Below are 24253 nucleotides of genomic sequence, written 5' to 3' on the forward strand. Positions count from 1 at the left end.
CGCTTTCTGCCGCTGGTCCTCTGCCTCGCTTTCTGCCGCTGGTCCTCTGTCTCGCTTTCTGCCGCTGGTCCTCTGTCTCGCTTTCTGCCGCTGGTTCTCTGCCTCGCTTTCTGCCGCTGGTCCTCTGTCTCGCTTTCTGCCGCTGGTCCTCTGTCTCGCTTTCTGCCGCTGGTCCTCTGTCTCGCTTTCTGCCGCTGGTCCTCCTCGCTTTCTGCCGCTGGTCCTCTGTCTCGCTTTCTGCCGCTGGTCCTCTGCCTCGCTTTCTGCCGCTGGTCCTCCTCGCTTTCTGCCGCTGGTCCTCTGTCTCGCTTCTGCCACGTGGACCGAAACTTCATTTTATATAGAAAAAAGCTGCGCATGCGCAAAGAGGAGGGAGGCAGGAACGGTTCTGCGTGCCACCTGTGGCACTTTCGAAAGCCAATAAGAGGGAAAGGAAAAGGGTAAAAAAAATGGTGAAAAAAAATATGGCGGACTGCGTTGTTGGCGACCCCCGTGAAATGGTCGTTCGACCCCAAATGGGGTCGCGATCCACAGGTTGAGAACCGCTGGTCTAAACTGAGCAGGTGTTGTGGCTCCGTCTTGTGAGCCCCTCTTATCGGAGGACGAAGGCTCCGAACATGAAGGAGAGGAGATGGCCAGGCCTCCCTTTCCAGGACCCTCCTCTTTGGCAATGCCTCAGGTGTCTCCCGACAGAGAAGAGATTGACCAGGAGCCAGGTGGTTCTGAGATTGGCCAGGAGCCAGGTGTTTCTGAGATGGGCCAGGAGCCAGGTGTGTCGGATAATGAGGAAGAGAAGTTGTGGCTGGATCCACGCCAGCGTAGGAGTGACAAGCGTGCGCAGCAGAAAAAGAGACGTGCCAGAGATTAAGCTGAGTCACTGGACCACACCCCACAGGCTATAAAAGGGTGGTGGTGGCCATTTGGACCTCTGTGACGGACAAAAGCTGAATCTCTGGCGAAGTAGTTTGCTGTGGCTTTAAACTGTGTGTATTGTTTTTGTTTCTGTGTGTTTGGAGTAAAAGGTCTTGGCAGGCAGCTGTGGAGCTGCTGCCAAGTTTCTTATCTGTGAAGTGGTGTCTGGAGAAGTCTTTAACCCTCGGCTGGCTGTTTGGGTGTGTGGGTCGGAACGGGGACAGAACAGCAGGAAGGCTTCGATAACCCATTGGTGGAGGCTACATCTTCATGCTGAGAAAAGGCGTTCAGGTAAGACAACGCCCATTTTCTTGTCCTTTTAGGTCTCAGCAGCTTTTCATACTATTAACCATGTTATATTATTGGACAACCTCTGGAAGTCCTTGACTTAACAGTTCATTTAGTGACTGTTCAAAGTTAAAATGGCACTGAAAAAAGTGACTTGTGACCGTTTTTTAGTTATGACCTTTGCAGCATCACCTTAATCATGTGATCAAGATTCAGATGCTTGGCAACTAGTTCATATTTATGACCGTTGCTGTGTCCCAAGGTCATGTGATCACTTTTTGTGACCTGACAAGCAAAGTCAATGGGGAAACCAGATTCACTTAACAATTGGGTTACTAACTTATCAACTGCAGTGATTCACTTAACCGTGGCAAGAAAGGTCGTAAAATGGGGCAAAACTCACTTAACAAATGTCTCACTTAACAACAGAAATTTTGGGCTTGATTGTGGTCGTAAGTCAAGGACTACCTGTATTTTTTTTAATAGCTCTGCTCTTCTACTGACAGTTTCAATCTGTTGCAATGTAGGAGAGATGGGCCTGGTAGCTCTTCACTTATGGCTCCATAGTTTGGTCCTTAGCTCCCTGCTTTTTAATAGCTAGATGAAATCACCGGGTGAGGTCATCTGACAATTAGGGTATTGTATCATCTGTAAGGTGAAGACATCAACTGTAAATTGCAACTTCAGGAGGAATGCTTTTATGTTCTCTCCTTGAAGCCTGTGCAGGGCTAAATGAGAGAGAACAAGCTCTGAGGGAACCCATGTGAGGTGGTGTTGCTGTTATCCTTGGGTAAACAGATGTTACCCATCTCTGGAGCAGATTTGTGGTTTGGGAATCCTTTGGGACTCATGTCTCCTGCTTGAACAACAGTTGAACGTTGTGGCTAGTGGGCTTTTGCTCAACTTTGGCTGGTGCGCCAATTGCTCAGTTATATAATGGAGGTTGGCTTAATGACAAGCATACATGCTGTCATTACGACCTGTATACACAAATGCAGTGTGCTTTACATGGGAGTCCCTTTGCGGCCCATGTCTTAACTGGCTTCTTACATTGGGAGCATATTATCAGTTTATTACCAGTTCAGGTCTAAATACAATTTAAAGTAGAGCCTTTCATGGCTTGACACTTGGGCACCTATAGGATTGCTTCCCTCCAACCAGATTTGGCCCAACCTGTTAAATCATGTAGAAAAGTGCACCTGCCTTGTTCCACATTTCTGGTGAAGGTAAAAGGTGTTGCACTAGTGCTATGGAATGAGCTCTCTACTGAGATCAAACTGGTTGCCTTCCTGTAGCTTTTAGAAAGTCATTCATAGCAGCTTTTTCAAATAGCTTTTCATTTACACCTTTTGTATCACTTGTTCTTACTTACTGAGACTACGTATATCAATTGATCTACGTAAAAGAGCATTCATACCTACAATAAACAAACATTTTGAGTATTATAATATCAGTTTGGCAAATACAGGAGTCACGAGAGAACAGAATACTCACACAGATTTTATTTAATAACACTATACAAGTTAACATGCTAGAAAAAGCATAAATGATATGTAAACAATTGTTTACAGAATACTTTTTCTTCATAAAGGTGCAAATGTTCAATATGTAAACACAAGAATGCCAACCTTTAGGGTAAAAAGTTTTATCATCTCAAGTAATGTCTCCCAAAATTTGATTTGTGATTCTCCACCCCATCCCAATCTATGAATAGATGTAATAGACATTGAATGAAGATGCTTGAGTTTATAAACAAAATTGTTTTTTATAAAGGTGAAAAGACACTTTAGTATCACTTGTTTTTTTCCAATGGTTATAATCCACTAAGATCAAAGCAGTTTATTCATTCTTTTGCAGCTTTTGGAATTACAAGAAGTGGTTAGTGTCATGGGCTGTATCAAATTAAGAATTGTTATCACCCAATTCAGATGTAAGCGGTACATAGATATCCTGCACCTGATTCAGCTACAATGCTGGCATTGTTGTAATAAATATATTTTTACAATCCAATTTTCATAAACTGGTCTAGGACACCACCACCCCAACAGAATAAAACTACATCTTAAGGATAAATAAGAAAAGCTAAACTGAAAGTTCTAATGTTCTAATCACTCCTTTCAGAAGCGTAGTAAGGCTGGTTTTCTTATATTTTGGAATCCAGAAATTCAGACATTTAAAGCAGAGTAAGCATAGTACCTGAGGCTAAAATGGGAATTTATTTTATTTCCTATTAATTATTGAGGATTCTTTTTCCCCTTTAACCCATATTGTAAGATTACAATCCAGATTTGTGATTGTGTATTAGAGAAATGTTCCCACTATGCCAATAGTGAAATGCATCTAAAGTTTTCACTCATTTCAGTAAAATTAATGGCACTAAATAAAAGTAGACCTGGGTTCTGTTTAGTTTTTTGGAAACCATCTAATAAATTGTGCTAAAAGTTCTATATTTCTATTTCTTGTTCCAATAACCAGATCATGAATTTGCAATACTTTGTTCTTGTTTCAATTTTCTGAGTAACACTGATATCCTTATTTAATAGCTCTGTGCGTGTGTGTGTGTGTGTGTGTGTGTGTGTGTGAGAGAGAGAGAGAGAGAGATGAATTAAACGGAGTAAGCCTCAGTTTTAAGAAAACTGCCCAATAATCTCAGTACAATGCATTTTAAACAAAATCTATCACTCATCCTGCTGAAATGAGTAGGTTGTATGCCATTTTCTTTATAACAAGGCAGTTGCCGAGGGCTATCTGGCTTTATTATATACTTTCTGAACAAGGCAAATGATGTTTTATAGAAACATTGCTCTTACAGCTTGTCATTTCTTCTCACAGGGTCACCTCTTTAAAAGAACTCATATATATCTGGGATCATAGACAATACTTGGAGTTAACAGTGGATTCCAGTTCCAGCAAAAAGATTATATTAGGATAGGAAGATAAAGACAAGGAAATTACTGTTCCAGGGAGTTTTTTGCAGTAGGGTAGCATGTTCTTCCTTAATTGTAGCAGAAGGCAAATGTTTGAATATCCACTACGGTTCCAAAGGAAGAGGCACAGCAAAAACATAAGTGATCTCATTTTACTAGAGTCTTGAAAGGCTCTTAAGTTACCTAACACAAATGTTTCAGTTGGAATGAGGAAACAAGGAAATGTTTCCCTTTGGCTCTTTACCATATATGGGACTCGCAGTGTGTCATTTTGATAACCCCCACACCTCCTCCAAGTCGACGATAGTTCATCCCTCCATACAGCCTGCAGAAGAAATGGTATGCTTATTCTTCTATAACAAAAGGTATAAGAGTCAGAGATAAGACTGCTGAAAAGTCTAAAACTGAGGATTCTAAATATAATTAAATTAGAAAATGAGACAAAGTCATTTATATTAAATGTATGCAAATTTACATGATGCTTATAAGTTAACAAGCTTGTAAGGAGTTCGTGAGGTTTTTCATCATATCCTCACAACTTACGCTTTTAATTCCAATATTTTATTCATTTACTATGATTGAAATAATTAAAATTTGGATGAAACAAACTGCAATAATAAAAATGTTAAAATCATATGAAATGCCATATTGAATTAGAAAAAAATTAATATAAGCTTTGGTTTCTCCAGGCAAATTTTAAATTATTATTTTAGAAGATCCATTATTGACTGCACCTTATTCATTCATCAAAACATAAATGATTTTTCCTATATATTATTGTGATTACAACACATGTTAAGCCATGACTGTAATCAAGGTTTGTTGAACAAACTAAAGTACGTTGTCAATGTATTTGATGAGTGGAAGGTTTGCTTTCCTTTTTTAAGAAGTTATTTTCTTGCACCTCTGTGAATTAGTTAAAAGTTTGGGCAAAGCTAAAAACAAGTTGGGAATAAGCTAAGAAAAAAAGCAACACTCACGCTCTTATGTGCTAAGATGCAATTAGTAAGCCAATAACATCTCTTGCATGTTCTCAGATTTTCTTCGTAATTTGATTAGCAGAATATTTTAAAAATTAGAATGAAAATACCTTGCATATACCAAGTTAAAAGTATCTATGTGTCTGAGGCCTTTCTGCACATTTTATTTAAGGTAAAATCTTCAATATCTACAAATGTCCTATCTGCAATAAGGCAAATGACTTAACACTGTCTTTTTATTTTTTATTTTTTTAACTTTCTGGTCTACTCTTCAGTTTTAACTTATACATCAGCTAATTTTGTTATATTGCCATCTAGTTTGTACTGATTTTCTAAGAACACAGTTAACAGATATAAGTGATAAAAGAATGTTTATTCTTGCCCTGGGAAATTATTTTACCTATTCATCTATTCATTAACTTGATGTGAATAGAACTCATTCTTTGTGACCAGCTACTCTAAAACCTGGTACTATGCATTTTGAAACATGGCAATTCCATATTAATGTAGATCCTATAAACCTAATTACATATTGGAAAAGATTTTTTCTACAGTAGATTCTTTGAAAAGAGAACTATTAACAAACATGCAAAATTCAATCAAATATCACTTCTTAAATGCCCTGCATGTTCTATTTGGAATTTTTTTTTAAAGGGATTCTATTCAAAACCCAATTATGCCTTCAAAGTAATTAGAATTCCAGAATAGCTCAGGTTGGGGATTAAGAAAAGCTGAATTTCACTACTGATATAATTCTCTTATAATTTATTCTATGTAAGAATAAATTATTTTGGAAGATAATAGGTACGTGTTACCTTTGTAGAGTTTGTCTGGTATTAACTGTGCACATTTACACAGCTTTAATCAAACTCACTTCCATTTCAGAAATCATAGATCAGTGATGGCGAACCTTTTAGAGACCGAGTGCCCAAAAATCGCCCTGCCCCCACCCCCATCGCTCCACCCTACCCCCTTCCCACCTGCTGGGCAACCCACCACTTCCACGGCCCGCTGAAGATTGTTCAGGTGGCCCTGCAGCACCATGGTGGCCACGCACCCATCCGTGCCCCGCATCATCTGCGACGGGGCGCGAGGGCAGAGTCTTGTCCCTGCTGCCCAGTTGCCATGTGCTTGGCTGTGCTGCTCTGCACCCGGGGGTGACTCTCCTCTGGGGGGGTTGCTGATGAGGAGGGAGGCAGGGCTGGAGCGACGGCGCACGTGCCCACAGAAAGGGCTCTGAGTGCCGCCTCTGGCACGTGTGCCATAGGTTCACCACCACTGTCATAGATCATGAATTCTGAATGTATGTGTATTCCTCCTGCCCTAAACCCACAGTGGGTGCTTTGTACAGACATTATGCCACACCAGAAATGTGTTTTATTTGGCTTTGGTTAAATGTATAAGGAATTTGGAGGGGGGGATTAAGTTATTGGAAATGTGATCATGATACAAATTCTGCCTCTTGATTACTTGTAGGCAAGTATGAAATGGCAGAGCTTATGTCGTGATGTCACAACATGTTTTGTATTTTGGCATCATCATGTTTAGAATTGGATATCTATAGTTTAGTATAATGTGTGAAATCAATCATTATATCTTGTACTCCATAGATCCAGGGTCCTCAACCCCTGGGCCATGGCCCATTTAGAAGTGGTTGGCAAGTGCACTTGTGCAGGAAACTCCATTAGTGTGAATGGCAGACTCGTGCTTGCTCAGGAAGCTCCATTTGTATGAGCACTGTGCACTCATGTGCAAAACTCCATTTGCGTGAGCAGCAGGCGCATGTACCTGCCGCTTTTGTAAATGGAGCTAGGCGTGCCCACTGCTTGCGTGAAACCATCCCCTCTTCCCACCTCTGGTTCACAAAGTCAGAATGGTTGGAGAGTCCTGCCATAGATTATAGTTTGTTTGTGAACTAACCCATTATTTTCAAGAGCTGATTATATAATTAAGAGAGATAACAAGTTGAAATAAATAGTGTGACTTATGTTCTCCTTATCACTGTTCAAAAGTTAGTTTACCTCCATGTGTTGGCATCGGGATCAAATACCTCAATAGTCTTCAAGTATGTTGTGCCATCAAAGCCTCCTACAGCCATTAGTTGTCCGTTCACTACAGCAAGTCCAACCTAAGAGATAATTAAGTCTGGTCTAGTAGTTAAGTCTGATCTAATGGTTAGGTCAGTCACTCTCTCTCAGTCCAACTCACCTTGTGGAGTTGTGGGGGAAATAAGAGGAAGAAGAAATATTAGTAATATTTGCTGCCTTATGTATCAAAATAATAAAGGCAGGATGTAGATAAATAAATAAAAATATTTCTGTTAATTACATAAGCAAGAATGCTGCAATACAATTTTTTGATGTTCAGTGTTCTAAAAGGAAAACGTTGCAACTGTAGTGATGGCAATTCTTGCAGTGCTATTGCCAATTGTTAACTGAATCCTATGGTCATTAGACAAGGCAACTTCTTGCTAGCTTCCCACAGCCAAAGTGAATGGAAAAGCAGGCAGGAAGTTGCAAGTTCCAGGTTGGCAGGCTAGTAGGTAAGTGGTTGCTGCTGTGTGGGAGAGGAAGTGAGAGGGTGCAAGGATGCATGAGGGGTGTGGTGCAGGTGAAGCAGGCTGCATAAGGGAATGTGCAAGAGGTGCGCAAGTCAAGAAGGACCACAATAAGCACTGATTGGGGAGGGTGCAAAGGGATGCGCAAGAGGCATAGTTGGAGAAGAGTATATGAGAAAGCATGGATTGGAGAGGTGTACAAGGAGCAGTCAGAAAACAGGAGGTGCAGGTTGGATAGGCAGTGGTGTGAGGGAGGTGCAGCAAGGGTTGGGGAGGATTTGCAAGGGTGCCCAAATGGTTGGCATAGCACAAATGCAGAGAGACAGGTGGGGGAGACTTACCCCAGTGACTTGCAATCTTCCCTGCTGGCTTTCTCATTGACTTTCTGGAGAAGATGGCAGGGAAGATTGCAAATGGTGATGCATGATTGCAGGGTACCTGGCAACCATTCAAAACTACAAAAGTTGTCAAGTGCCTAGACTGCATTCACATCACTGAAGGGGTGCTGGGATGGCCAGAGCTCCATGAAGTGGTTATAACCACCATTCATTCAGTGCTACTGTAACTTTGAATGGTCGCTCAACCAATGGTCATAGGTCAAGGACTACCTGTAATTATTTTTATGCACATGTAAAACACCTGGAACAGTAACATTGCACAGATCAGCTTATGTGCCTAATTTCATTCAAATACTGTAACATACAGTATCTAAAGATCTTTCATTAAAACGATCTTTCTTATACTGTGTAATCTGATCCTTTATAAATAATTATTATAGTACATATCATTATGGAGCTGGGGTTCTAAGTTCATTTGGCTATAATGTCTATGCACAAAACAAACACATTTCTCCAAAGAAGACTACCAATACTGTGCTATCTTTTCCTTTTCCAAATTCTAAGTTTTTAATTGCAACTTTTGCACTCCTATTAAATTGGTCTCTTAATGCTTGGCAGTTTAATCATGGAAGATATGGAGAAATAGCAGTCAACCAAACTCAGATCTTACCCCACTACGGCGTGATGTCATGGCTACTACAGGAGACCACTGGTTAGTTCTGGGATTATATCGCTCAGCACTGCTAAGTTCGGTAGTATCATCTCTGCCTCCCACAGCATAGATCATATCTTGATACACGGCACACCCTAGGTGCTTGCGTCGAGTGCCCATAGGTGCAATTGTATGCCAGCGATTCTCCTGGGGATTGTAGCGTTCCACTGTGGATGGTTTTTATGATACTGGTCAAACAATAAAGACATCTAACAATAGCAATACACAGTCTAACACTCCTTCCTTCTCCCCCCATCAACAGCTGTAACAAAAGAATAATCAGAACAGAGGAGATATTGGAAATTATTAAACTAAAGGCTAATCTAATTCAGTATTCAGTGGTAGCTCATCAGATGTTTTCAAGCAATACCAAAGAGTGTTAAAAAAAGTAGCAGCTTGTGCATATTATCTCTCAAATCTGGAGATATACTAACTATAAAAAACTGGTTCTATTTATCATACCCTACATGAACTTTTTAATCCTGAGGAACTGTTAATCACTTTTAATCAAAATTCTCAGCTGATTTATCTTGGAAATCTGTCTATCATATAGAGACAACCGATCTACTTAAGAATCAATGGTATAACAACTGTAGAAAATTAATCTTTCCTGCTGTGTTATAGGCTCATTTTTCTCAATAACAGTGATTATTTCATTGTTCAATGTCCCTGAGCAACAAAGGGATGAAGGTAAGTTGAGCGTCTATGGGAAATACCTGTGTTCAGAGGTGATGTCCCATCAGAGCCTCCAACAGCATACAGGAAGCCCCCTAACACAGCCACAGCCACCCCAAGTCGCCTAGTACTCATGGAAGCTACACGAGTCCATTTGTTTTCTTTTGGATCATATCTGAAACAAAAAGAAAGAAACATCTCACTGCTAGTAAAGTAATTCTGCTATCTTCCTGAAGGAACTCTGTTTCCAAATTGATTTATAAAATACCTTTCAACGATGTTGAGACAGGAAACACCATCCTGACCACCTACAGCATATAGATATCCACCAAGTACTGCCACTCCAACACTGGTTCTGCAGGTGCTGGTAGGTGCCACATCGCTGCTCCATTGATTGGTTTTTGGATCATATCTGGAAAAGAAAGATATATTTTAGGTCTTCATGGTAATCACCGTAGGCGTAAAAGTTCTCTTTTTCTATATTCTATATTTAGTTCTATATAGTTCTATATTTTTCTCTATTGAAAGTTCTGTTGTTCATCTATACTGTTAAGAGTTCACCTGGATTGAGATTAAATACTGGACTAAAAGCAAAACTATATTCAGAGTAGTATTTTTGTTCAGAATAAATAACTTTGATTCAGTCCAAAAGAGGGAGGGAGAGGAAGGTGAAATTGTTTTCTTTTCTTTTGAAAACTTTCATTATCTGATACATACTTAAGTCTCACTGGATTGCTCATGATTTTTAAGATGGTCTGGCTTATGTGTTGAATTTAAGCTGCTGCTTTTAATGCTGATTTGTAGCTGATCCTTAGGATTGCTTATATTTTTAAACTGAATATTGTATTAATGCAAGCTATAGAGGTGGAGAAATTTGTTAAGTAAGAGCTGTAGTTATAGGGAGCAAGCATTATGTGTATGGGGGGGGGGGGTTTAGGAAAGATGTTGCTAAATTGGCAAGGTCTCATCACCCAACATGATCCAAGTTACAATTTTCTGATTTTACTTTTTCAGGTTAGTGTGGTGAGATCTGGATTTGTTTCTTTGGCTTGTTCTCTACTGTTTTACAAAGCACTGAAAACATCAAAGCTGATCAAAAATCAGATGCTTAGCCATTGTTTCTTATTTATGATGGCTGCAGTGTTCCAGGTCATGTGATCATCTTTTGCGACCTTCTGATAAGCAAACTCAATGAGGAAGCTAGATTCAATTAACAACCATGTTACTACCTTAACCGCAATGATTCACTTAACAATTGTGGCCAGAAAAGTCCTAAAATGGGGCACAATTCACTTAACAACTGTCTTAGCAACACAGATTTTGGGCTCAGTTGTGGTCATATGTAGACTACCTATATATATATATATATTTTGAAAGGAAAGAAAAATCCCGTCATTTTAATAATAATACAAAAGCCATGTGAAGATAACTTCTACGTTGCATTTATTATTAAGTAATATATTGGAATATAATTAGTAATTAGCATGATGATCTTAAAAAGTCTTCCTATGGTTGAGACTGAACCTTTTATCCAGACTTTAAGTCTCCAGATGCCAAGACCTGGACTCCACTTGTTTGGCCTGGGTTTGTGATACACAACTGGTATTATCCACATAATGGTGACAGCCAAACCCATGGCACTAGATAAACTCACCCAATGGTCTCATGTAGACAGTAAATAGAAAAGTTGAGAAAGTTGAGTCCTGAGGACCCCCACAAAACAGGAGCTTTGTCTTTATCTCCCCTCCAACACTAACTGAAACTGCCTCTGGGTAAAGGAATAAAACCACCATAACACAGTGTCACTGTTCCCAAGTCTCAGATACTATGATTTAGGATACATATCTTGCTTTTCCATTAAATAAATGATTTATTTATTTATCTCTTAAATAAATCACTCATTGCCATAATGTTAGCAAGTACATACTGAAGAGCTTATATTTTGTGTGATAAGAACTTACCTTTCTACACTATTTAGGTAGGAAGAACCATCATGTCCTCCTACTGCATAAAGAAGATCGTCCAAGACACTAACTCCAACACCACATCGTCTTTTGCTCATGGAAGCCACCATCCGCCACTCATTTGTTTGAGGATCATAGCGCTCAACACTGGAAATTGCATCTCCACTACACCAGCCACCCACTGAGAAAATAAAATTGGGGGACAGTAGAATGGCAGAAGTATTAGACATATGGAGTATGGAGTCAGATAATATTTTGTACATATGTATAAACACACACAAATGCACACGCACATGCTTCTAAAGTGCATATTACACCCAGCAGGCAAACTGCAGCTGTCTGATGACCCTGGAGGAGAAAAAGACAGGTAACAGAAACAAGATTGTTATCTTTGGCATGATGTGCAACAGATGGTACAATTTAGAGAATGCTAGTAAAGTATCAGATGAAAAGGCAGCCATGAAGGCTCCTTAGAAAAACAAAATGTAGAGAAAGTAGGAGACCATGAGTTCAAGCCTTGTCTTAGTCCTGAAAGCCACCTAGGTGACTTTGGATCAGTCATTCTCTCAGCCCAACCCATCTCGCAGAGTTGTAGGAAAAGGAGGAGAAAGATGTGTCAGATATGTTCACCACCTTGTGTTATTTGTAAAAATAAAGGTGATACAGATAAAGAAATATTTTGTTGCATCTATCTGCCAAATACTTTTGATTCCTTACTTAAGTGGGCACTTTTCCCACAACAGCCTGGCGTACTTGACAGGATTGGAAGGTCAGGAGGGCCGAGAAGTCTGCATTTGGCATACCCCTGCCATTTTTGTAGACTTATGGTCTTTGCCTTTGCCCATTATCCTCACCAATTCTAAACCTGTTTGGAGATATTTCTTTGGAGTTTCAGTAGCAGAGAAACCTGTCTTGAGGACTCAGCAGGAGCAAGTCCAGGACTCTGTGGGTGGGAATTTGAGTAAGTTATGATTCTGAATGGTGGTTGTGGATTCCCTCCATCTGACTATACAAGAACAAGTAATAGGCAGTGAGGACTTGTGAGCCAACATCCTTAGATATTAGTGGAAAAGTGACCAGGGGGTCAAAAGGGTGGCAATTGTTATATACTGTATATCTTAACTTCATTGTGGTGTGTTTCTCTCCACTGATAAATTCCTGCCTGTTTACCAGGACTAGGTGGCTCTCCCTCCCAGCCAACCTCACTTGTGGAACTAGGGGAAATTCCTGTGACCTCTGCATTAGAAACACAAGAAGATCCTCATTTCTCTATAGGGCTGTAAGAAGTTATGTGCATGAGTATATGTAAGAAAATAAAAAAGGCACATTTAACTACAGTGCAGGAAACCACATGCAGCAAATAATGTGTACTCCAAAATGTATCAGTTCTATCTACTATTCTGTCTTATGCTTTCTTTTATTGCAGGATTTCAAAGTAACACATCTAGATCATCCCAAAGGTGCTTTTTCAGGAGGCAACTGGACTTTAAGATGTTTTGCTTCTCATCCAGGAAGCTTCTTCAGTTTTGACTGGATGGTGGAGAATGGAAGGATTTATATTCTTTGTAGACAGCTGGTCTTTTAGCGAGTCGTTGATGCCCCTGGAGGCTTATCTGTCGTCAGGGTCACCTGAATAGTGCAAATGGGTGTGGAGCCTTCTTGGAACTGTTGAAAGGACTGTGTTGTAGACTGGAGATAGATGATGTCGTATCCCTCCTCCTCTGTTGAGACAGGGCTTTTCAATTTTAACATACTGTGTTTCCCTGAAAATAAGCCCCACCCTGAAAAAATGACCTACCCTGATTTTTGGGACTGGGCCTAACATAAGCCCTCCCTCCCAAAATAAGCCCTAGTTAGGTCCCCGCCCACCTCGCTGCCACAATGGGGCAGGAGGCCGCGCAGCACATCACACCACTGACACAAGGCGAGGCAGGTGCGGGAGGGGGTGGAGCTGCTCCATGCGCCGCGCACCCTGTTCCTTCAGAGCCCCCCAGCCAGGCCATTCCTTGCTTGGCAACCTTTCCTTTCACTCCCTACCAAGCTGGACTGCCATGCTACGCAGGATAGGCGGGGTAAGCCCGATCCCCCTCCGCTGTTTTAGAGCCAGGGGGAGTGAGGACAAAAGGCTTCGCTGCTGCTGTGTGCCATTGGAGGGGCTTTCTTCGCCCCACAGCTCACCTGCCTGGCACCAGCCTCTGCCTCCTCCACCAACTTTCCTGTGGCTTACACCATGACCGGGCAGCTCAAGCATCCCCCGCCACCTCCCGCCACCAGCCCTCCGTCGCCACCACTGGAGAGAACAGAGAGCGGAGTGGCTCTGCGCAGTGATGCAGAGCAGAGAAGAGCACTTGCTTGCCACCCTGCATTGCCCGTCTCCCTTCTCCATTTTGGAAATGGCAACTCCGCTTCCTGCCGCTTCTCCTGGTGCTGCTGTAGAGTTTGGCGCAGCACCGCCCAGCTCCTTCCTCTTCCTGAAAGCAAAAAAATTATTCGCTAACCTGCTTTCCAGCTCTGGCACATTTCTCTCCTGCTGCAGGGAAACAAGAGTTTGTGGGACTAAAAAAAGTTCAGTCAGACCTTCCAACTTCTTGCGAGATCTTTTTCTTTTTGTGTGAGCCTTTCACCCTCACTCCCCCCCCCTTGCGAGGCAAGGCAGGTGTCACAAAAAATATAAGACACCCCCCGAAAATAAGGCCTAATGCCTCTTTTGGAGGCAAAAATAATATAAGATTGGGTCTTACTTTTGGGGAAACACGGTAGATGGCCTCTTTGACCTCTTTCAAACCAGCAATCCTCTCTGTCCAAAATGGACTTTGCTGTCTTTGAAAGAATGGCCTTTGTCTTTTAAATGCAGATGGACTGCTGAATCTTGTCCTGATGGGTTTGTTCTCCTACGTTGTGCCATGCGTTTATGAAGTAGTTGTTTTGTTTCCCCAATGTACAGATCTGTACATGGCTCACTGCATTGTACTGCATGTACCACATTGCTCAGTTTGTGTCTCGGTTTTATCTTTGGGGTGGACAAGCTTCTGCCTTAATGTATTATTGCGTTTGAAGTGTGCAAGTATGTTGTGTTGGCTGAAGATCCTCCTGGGCTTTTCTGATATTCCTGCAACGTATGGAATGACTATATTGCTTCGTTTATTGTTTTCTTCTTTGTCATTGAGGAGCTCCTGCTGGATCTTTTTTGAGATTTGATGAGGGCCCACTTGGGATAGCCACAAGTTCTGAGGGCTTCCTTGATGTGTTTTAGTTCTTTTTCTTTTCCAGCGTTGCAGGTAGGCAGGCCTTCAGCTCGGTAATGAAGGGTTTGGATAACTCCCATTTTGTGCTCCAGCGGGTAGTGAGAATCAAAATGTAATATTGATCTCTATGTGGGAGTTTTCTGTAAAATTCAGTGTTAAAGCTTCTGTCTTCCTTAATGTATACTGCATAGTCCAGGAAGGCTAGACTATTTTCTTTAACATCTTCACGTGTAAATTTGATGTATCTGTCCACCAAGTTGATATGTTTGGTGAATGCTTCCAATTCCTGTATTTTGATTTTGATCCAAGTATCGTCCACAAACCTATACTAGTGAGTGGATGAAATTTCTGTGAAGACAGTAAAGTCCACATTTTGGACAGAGGGCTGCTGGTTTGAAAGAGGGATCAAAGAGGCCATCTATGTCAAAACTGAACAGCCCTCTTTCAACAGAGGGGGAGGGATTCAACATCATCTATCTCCAGTCTACAACACAGTTCTTTCAACACTTCCAAGAAGGCTCCATGCCCATTTGCACTATTCAGGTGACCCTGATGACACAGATAAGCCTCCAGGGGCTTGCTAAACAACTTGCTAAAAGAATGCAGATGACCAGCTGTCTGTAAAGAGTATAAATCCTTCTATTCCCCACCATCCAGAAGCTTCTTGGATGAGAAGTGAAATGTCTTCAAAGAAAAACAAGGAAGTTCATTTGCCTTGTGAAAAAGCACTTTGGGACAACCATACCTGGATGACTGAGAATCTCCATAGACACAGCCATGTCACTTTTACTTTTGTTACTATAACTTCTTTGGTTATGCTTTTCCTCTTATTTATCCTACTTTCAAATTTCTGGCCAAGGAACCTGCATTTTGTAAGACACGTTGTGAATTTTGCATCACACCATAGTTTTATATTTTTCCCCAAGTAAGAAAAACACAAAGATTTCTTGGAATCTAAAAAAGCAAAGGCTCTTTACAACTGACAAAAATACTAAGAACTATGGAAATTTATGCATACCCGCAAAGAGTACCTCTCCACAACGGATGGGTTTGCGTGGTCGAGTTCTAGGACCCTGCATCAATGGTCGTTCTTGGGGCAACAGCAGGTAGTTCTTAGCTTCATCTACTAAATCCCTACAAATAAATTAAAATGCAGCCCAAGGAAAAATGAGTACAGATAATCTGAAATATAATTGTTAATATAGATGGTATTGTTTTATATTGAAAGTTGAAGCACTGCATTTTGCCAGCTGAGTATTTTTCTAGCTTTACATTCTGAAAAGTTTTCTTTTTTAATATTTACTGTCTGAAAATGTTAATTTTCTTGAAGAAAAACCATGCCAATTTTAACTGATCTTCTCAGGGTACAAAAAATGCATATTTTGGTCTACATATGTATTTGTTGATAAGATGTCAGAGTTAAACATTGTTTTCTAATAAGCAAGTCTTAAGAAAGAAGACATATTAAAGAGTGCTATAGACTGACATAATAACTGTTAACATAGGAACTTCACAATTTTATATTAAGAACTGTAGAATATTTCTTATTAGTAAAGACTTACCTACATTCTTCATCACTTTTAATGAGGGGATCAGAGCCAACTGTGCCCACCAAGAACTTTGGACTAAGCAGTGGCAAGCGGACATGTTGCAAAACCTATCAATCAAGAACAATGGATCAAAAATATGATGCTATACTACTCCAAGAGACCTAGCAAGTTCCAATGATTGTGTGGATTCAGAGCTTTGGGTATCACTTCATACAGAATAGGGCTGAATGAACTACCATTTCATATTCTGATACGTTTTCAAACAACCAACTCTTTTTTTCATACTAACAAATAATACCACTATAAATAAGTAATAAAGGTATCCTGCAAAATGGCATATTTGCATATGTGCAATCATGTAAGAAATGTATTTGGGCCATACCTGAGGAAGCTGCGGGCGCCTTTCTTGAATGCTGTATTTGACCCAAGCCATTACTGCATTGAATACTTGTTCTTCGCTCCGGACATTCAGTTCATCACTGGAAATGATGTCAATAAGCTGATTAGCTGGAAGCAACATGAATTCTTCACTTTCCATCACCTATAATGAGATAAAATTTTAAAGTAAGCAGAGCCATTTGGAAACGGAGAAGTTCTGTTGAAAAAAGCATTTCGGCATCTTTTGCTTTTGCATATTTCAGCTTAGGCATTTCATAATATATCTAAAGCACCATTTTTACATATGATAAATTTTATATACAGATATTTATATTAATCCATTAATATAAATTATCTAAGTTCAAAATCAGAATGGGTCATTAAGCAGAATCTTTTGCTTTGATTCCAGAAACAATGTAAAGATATTTGCTAACTGGATTAAGAGGGGCCTTTATAGAGTTGTCCTCATAGGTCTCAGTTTCTCCATTTGTAATCAGGAAATAATGACAATTGAAAATGCTATTCAGAGAATAAATCATTTCAATAAAGCAGTTACATTTGTAATATGGACAAAAAAGTACAGAGTCTAAAGCAAAGTTACCCTATGTACTGTAAGCAAATGTAAAAAAAACCCTTTTGATCTTAGTTTCTGTCAGAGTGCCTCAGGGTTATAAGATGGACTCACTTTATCCTACCTCCTTTTCATTTGCTTGCTCTAAATATACACACAGGGGCTGTGCACCTCAGAGGGACTCGGACTGCAAAAGCTGCCAAGCACTAAAGTGGTGCGAAATACAAGCTCCTGACAAGCTGCAAACATGTACATATGCATTCTCTCTAGGCCCTCAGTGGAAAACATTTTTTTCCAAAGATAGAAGAGAATCCATAAAACTTCTATAACACACAGAACTAAGAAAAAAAATATCTTGTCCCACTGGAATCGGGTCAATTGAAGGAACTTTCTGAAATCTCTTTTTTTGGACTGCTTTTGGGAAGCAGCAGCACAAAATATAACAATTGTACATAACTTTACATAATGTAATACCCAGGTTCCCAGGCAGGTAGGATAAAATCACTTAACATAAGAAATATAATAGTTTTAATAATAAAACCATATCTGGAATTTTACTGAGAAGATTGAGATTGCCTTGATCCTCTTCCAAAAACTGAATGCATTTAGCAAATGGGGAAATCCTTATTTTATTTTAAATGACCCAGCTGATCTTGTAACACAGAAATTCCATGGATTAATATTTTATCAAATAATACAATGTATTCTAATTAGTAATTGTGAATGTTAAAGGATATTTTGGTGAAAGGTAATATGTAAACATCTTAAATAAATAATATAAAACCTACAGTAATAAATAGCTTTTTCTGCAGCTGTGGCAGCAAAATATCATTGGAGTTGTTTCAATAGAGGCTGGATGATCATTTGTTGGGAATGTCAAGATAGCAAATTCCTGCACTGGACAAGATTATCTCCAAGATCCCTTCCTTTACATTCCATGATTCAATTCCTTTTATAAAGTTCTATTCTTTACTGAGCAAGTTACAGATTTCAAATCAGTTTATTCTAAGAAATCCGTTAACATTTTATTCAAATATCTCTTTTTCTCATATAATATATCAAAGAGTTGAAACAAAAAGAATGTTTAATTTGAACACTCTGACTTGTAAAAGCGGCGAACCTGCTACTCATCAATCAAAATGTAGCCCATGACAGTTTGAAAATAATTCAGACTTGCAGGGTCATAATTTCATTATACCTGTATTTTATACATGTATATAATCTTTTCCCAATGAGTTAATCTAAACAAGAAGATGAATTTGTTTATGAAGATTATGAATATTTCCATTATTCACTTCATAGATCACTACATATCAAGCTGCATTTAACTATGTATAAGAAACAATCTGAAAAGTAATCCATGCTTTATTAATTCATAATAAATGATTAATTAATAATAAATTAACAGAAATAATTTTGTTAGAATTATGAAATAGTATAAAAAGTCATAAGATAACAACTACCAATGCTGAAATTTAGCTATATATGGGCCCAGAGCAATGTTCTGCATTGTTTCCTTATGATTTAAAAATTATCATTCAAAGAATATTATTTTCAGTTAGTAGTACAGTACTATTAGATTCCATCAAAATACAATATTTTAATAAGTATTTTCTTCTGTACTCTCAGTATAGCACTCTATTAACTGTAATCCTACATAACTCTTGTTCTCAAGTTAATAAAAATTAAGGAACTCCCCCAAACTAAAAATCTATAATTGTTCTCAGTCAAAATACATTTATTCTGCTCAAAATATTTATGACATTTATAGTGGGCAGTATCAAAAAGAAAGAGAGGTTTACCATGATATGAGAATGTTTAAAAATTTTAGACTTGCAAGATGTGTGTAGTTTTAAGGTTTGGTCTATGCAGAATAATACAGTACAATTTAGATTTAAAAAATTATGATACAAAGACATCAAGCCCTATATGTAATACTCATTTTGAGCAATTATCACATCTCCTTTCAATTAAAGTAAAAAAGTTCAAACATTAATCAGTTTCAACAAATATATAGCTAAATGTTTTGAAATATATGAAGAAAGAAAATGTCAGTATTCACCCATAATAAAGTAATACAATTGTTATTATAGATTAAGGATTCTAGCTCATATCTATTTTTGCTAGACAAAACTTCTAACTGAAAGGAAGTTGATTTTGTTTTGTTTTCTTTTAATGCTGAGGAATGTTCAAAAACAATGAACCTTCACCTACTGTGGTATAGTTCATGTTGCCACTTACCTCCAATGCATATATTGACCACATTTTAATTACAGAGCTACTCACCTCTTGAAAATTATGCTGAGTGAATTTATCAGCAATTCTAAGAAGTTCACGGCAAGAATGAGTATCAGCAAATGCTCGGATGCCAAGGCAATTGGAAGGATCCAACTGCCTTTTCAGAAACTCACAGCAGGCTTCTTGGATCTCAGCTAGTTGGAGAAGGCAAGCAGCTGGCAGTAAGGTCTGAACATTGCCTTCTTCTACCGTAATTTGGGAAGTATATGCAAAGTCAATAAGCAATTCCATGGCCCTTTCATCAATGTCTCTGATCACCACCTCAGTCTGCCGGCTCTCTGCAAGTTCTCCTGTGAACATAGCTCGGAAGTAGGGGCTGCAGGCTGATAGGATGACTCGATGGGCATAGATCTTTTTGGCCCCCACAACCAGCACCACATCACACAGTTCCCGGTGCTTACGCAATAAATTGATAACTTCCAATGTTTGGCGAGGGTGCTTGTCCGAGATGTAAGGCATACGAGCAGGTTGTGGCACTCCTTCTGGTAGTTTGTTGGGATCTCCAAGAGTGCAACGGCTTGTTACATCCATTCCGGTTTCACCTGCTCGATTACTAGTACACCTAATAACGGAACAAAGGAGTGAGACCACTGGATAGAAAACATTACATCAAAAATATAAAGTGGACAAGCATTTATTATACCAGAAAGAGAATGAAAGAAAAGTGTCATAAGAAATTTCATCTTGATAGATTTTTGATAAAAGTAATTCAACAATGAAAAAATAGTAGTGTAGCTATTTATATACCTCTATTAAAAGGGAAAGTGTACCTATTATAGCTGAAAATATTTTAATAAGGAAATATAAGCTTTGGACTGAACAAATTTCTAAGAAAATATTCAGAATAAAATAGATGTAATACCAGATTTTCTTGTAGAATTCAAGTAGCCAAAGCTATGTGAAAACATTGAAAAGCCAAACAGAAATTACAAACTCTTTGAGTTAGAATTCTCTTCCTTTTTTAAAAACTTCTAATGCTATATTTCAACTTTTTTTTAAAGACTTTCAAATTCCAAAAAAATATATTTATAATTAGGAAAAGCTGTATATTTTAATTATTCAATTTGCCTGGTTTTTAACATAGAATCCAATGCAACGGGAGAGAATCTGGAGATTGCTTTATGGTTATTTCACATTATTTCCAATATTTGTAGATTTGTAGAATTACTTGAAAATAAAATACACTGATTTCAACAAGACATAAAATTTGTTCAACCATTATGTTCTACAGCAGAGGTCCCCAACCTTTTGAGCACCAGGGACTGGTTCCGTTGAGAGAGGTTTTTCTGTGGAGCGGGAGGGGGGCATGGTTTCATGTACTGCCTGTATCCCGCAGATGGGGCTTTGCTTGTTTGCGCGGTCCGTTTTCTGAAATGCTGCGGCTTAGTGCCAGACTGGGGATTGGGGACCCCTATTCTACAATATATCTAATAATATGTCAGCAAGTGCTTGAGTTATCATCATCAAATTGAGCAGATGATAAACTGTTCTTTGGGGGATGCTGCTTAGATTTCAGTTATAATATTTGTTTTCTGGCTTGTATGTTTATAATTTGAAAAAAGTAGAATTTGATTTTAAAAAGATTATTTATGGCAGCTAAACTTAGAAAAACAGTAGGAAACAATATAAAACCTAAGTGGATCCATGGGATGTTTCAATTTGTAAAATGGTCAAAAAAAGAAACTAGTAAAATGAGTATTCTTCCTCAAGCAGAAAGATGCCACAATTTTAGTGGGCTCCCTAAATTTTCTGTAAAAAGAGAAGTAAATTTTTCCTGAACTCCCTATATAAATCACAGTATAAAAAGACATGGGTACAGAAAACAAGTCAATATATATCCATAGTTTGTTGAACAATACATAGTGGCAATGTTTACATGCATCCCAAAGCCAAATATTTTGCAGCTTCGTTCGATGTGTGACCCTGACACCTGGTATTTCTGATACCAGAAGACAAAGTTGTTTTAAGAAAAATCTTGTTGAATCAGCCATCCAGCAAACCAGAAGGTAAATCAGGCAAGCTTTATTTAAATATGTTTTCTATATCTTATCCATTATCCTATTTTAGATAGCTGTTGCATATTCAAGTTTTAATCTCAGTAACTATTTAGATCAGATTACTAATTAAATGATGGTGATTATTATTGTACACGAAAGGCAAGTAAATAGTTGTAAGTCAAATAAATTATTATGCAGAACATAGGTAGGAATTAGTAAAGACCAACCCTTAAAGCAAATATAAGACTTCATGGATATTTCCCAGTACAAGAATGATTTACCATTGTATTCTTCCAGCACTTTAGTTCCCAGTCTAGTTTACAGTCCAGGAATTCCCAGATGATCTCCCATCCGAGTATTAACCAGGCCTAACTTGTTAGGTTCCAAGACCAAACAAGACTGACCAAATGCTGCCAACTATTGAAATTATACAGATGCAAAATTCAAATTTATAAAGGATGCACTGAAGCACTTAAATGGGGATATGCAACTTCATGATACTTCAGCAGTCTCATAAGGCATGACCAACTGTGAGAGATGCTGACAGCTGTGATTCAAAAGCCATGAGAGATTGTAGATTACTCACTAATGCATCAGAGTCTATCTTTCCAAAAGGCAGTGACAACTGTAGTGGACCACTGTTCTCAGAGGAAAAAAGGACAAATGGAAAGCTTTAAACTACTATTGTCTAATACGGGCATGTCAAACTGCCGGCCCATGGGCTGGATGCGTCATGCCAAAACCGCACCCACCCCGTTGTCAGCAATGGAGAAAAAGTCAAGATACGTCACGCAACGTCACATGACATTGTGAATTTGACATGCCTGGTCTAATAGCTCAAACATTATCTAGATTCTATACACTGATTATAAATCATAATTTAGTATGATGTCACAATTCAATCTACTTAATTATTTTAATTACCTGCGCATTGGTTTTGTGTCCATGCACTGCAAAGAGAAGTCTTTAAATTATTGCTGGCCCTGGGCAAAGAATAAAAAAAACCCCATGTAACAAAAAGGCAACTAAAATAGTTTGTTATATATTTAAGAAGTGATCAGATTATGCACCACAAAATAAATTCTAAGATAAGTAAAAGATCGTTAACAATTTCTACCTATTCATTTCTTTTTCAAAATTCTGCCAGTTTTATATTACAACCATAGTAAATCTATGTTTAATTCTAGCTTTATCTTATACAAGCATAGATAATTTAATCTAATTAACATACATTGGACTGCATAAACAATTGTCCAAACTTTAGCACTGTCTTCTAAAATAAAAATGTATACTTATTCCTAAATACAAAACAAACATTTGTTATCATTATATGAATCAATTTGAAATTAAAAAAGCAAGATTAGTTACTCACCCTGTGATAAAATAGAGGTACAACAGAAACTATTAATCAATAATCCTTGCCTTCAACTCATTTTATCCACTGAGAACAGCAAGACTGATGACTTTTATCATCCAGATGCCTAAAAATAAATGGCAAAGAATGTGAAATGTTTCCTCTAAAAAACCCATCATTGATACCACAGAACACTTCCAAAAGATGCTAAAGGTTCTTCTTAGTTTCAGATAGCAAAGCACATACAAGGGCTATCTAAATTAGTGAACATAACAGACTGAACATAATAGAAGGCAAATGATATTTACCAATTCAAAATGAAATCTTTTCAAAGCCTGCTTTTGATCCAAGAGACCTGTTATGACAGTTGGAACCTCTCTGCCAGACACTGTTCATGCAATAACTTTCTCATTCCCTCCTCCACAATCCCTCACCAGCAACGTAGGTACCTGTCCAGTATTCCCTCATTATATGAACCTTCTAAACTTCATTGGAAGTTCATTCACTTTTTCCATCCCCGTAACAAGACCTTCAACAAGATATGGGGTGTGGCCATCATCTTCACATGGTTGGTGAAGGCATAAGCATGAAACTTTATTGATGATAGCTAATTAGTTACAGACACTAAACCAGTGGTTCTCAACCTTTTTAATGCCGCGACCCCCAAGTCGAGGACTAAACCGGTCATAAGTCGAGGACTAAACCGGTCGTAAGTCAAGGACTACCCAACCGGTCATAAGTCGAGGACTTTCCCTGCCTGGGAGCACCGCGCATGCGTGGTTCTGCCCCCTGCGCCGGCCGAGGCGTAGCTGGCAAGCGGCAGAGACGGAGCAGGCCGACCACCAGCTGGCCCAGCTCAAGGGAGGTAAGGCACCCGCCGGAAAAGGGGGAAAAATGGCGGACAGCCTTGCTTGGCGACCCCGTGAAATGGTCGATCGACCCCAAATGGGGTCCCGACCCATAGGTTGAGAACCACTGCACTAAACAGAGATTTCCTATCCAGTGGTACAACCAATACTGTTTCCCTTAAGGTGACCAACTACACGATTTATTTAAGAAACTTAAACACCGCTTCATTTTAGATATCTCCTGACCCCGCTTGAGCTACCTTGAAGACAGGCAGCTGCCCGGTACGTATTGGGGGAAAAAAATGTAGATTAGGTGCACCTGATTTAATTTTGCTGGGTATTTCTAGGGTTACTCTTCCGCATGCCCTTCAGCCCAAGGTCTCGCCCCATCTCTTCTCCCCACTGATTCTTTCACAGCCTCCCCTAACCCAGTTGTCCGCGACCACAGCCATTGCCAACCCTGGAAACTGACCTCCCCGGTGGAAGAGGGAGCTTATTCTGAATTTCAGCGGCGACGAGGCCAGAAGCCGTTGCAAGGAAATGCCATGTATCGGCAGGGGCTCTGTACAGTATGTTGTCGGGAGTGGGAGGAACGAAGGACCTTCCCGACTGCTACAGCCGCAATCATTCCCACAGTTCCCACTGGTGCCGGAAACTGC

The 24253-nt window shown here is 39.2% G+C and overlaps 1 protein-coding gene across 1 annotated transcript; it reads right to left on the reverse strand.

The window, feature by feature from the left end:
* Nucleotides 1-2681: 2681 nt before the first annotated feature.
* Nucleotides 2682-24237, reverse strand: KLHL20 (kelch like family member 20). The gene is made up of 13 exons (XM_015832004.1): nt 24067-24237; nt 22765-22873; nt 22317-22375; nt 19384-19957; nt 16531-16689; nt 16161-16255; nt 15617-15732; nt 11351-11534; nt 9658-9801; nt 9431-9564; nt 8673-8881; nt 7129-7235; nt 2682-4452 (listed from the first exon to the last, which is right to left on the reverse strand). The coding sequence occupies exons 3-13, from the start codon at nt 22337-22339 to the stop codon at nt 4368-4370; spliced, it is 1830 nt and encodes a 609-aa protein (XP_015687490.1). The 5' UTR covers nt 22340-22375; nt 22765-22873; nt 24067-24237; the 3' UTR covers nt 2682-4367.
* Nucleotides 24238-24253: the final 16 nt, after the last annotated feature.

The sequence above is a fragment of the Protobothrops mucrosquamatus genome, unplaced genomic scaffold (assembly GCF_001527695.2).
Source record: "Protobothrops mucrosquamatus isolate PMUCROS unplaced genomic scaffold, P.Mucros_1.0 scaffold_294, whole genome shotgun sequence".
NCBI lineage: Eukaryota > Metazoa > Chordata > Lepidosauria > Squamata > Viperidae > Protobothrops > Protobothrops mucrosquamatus.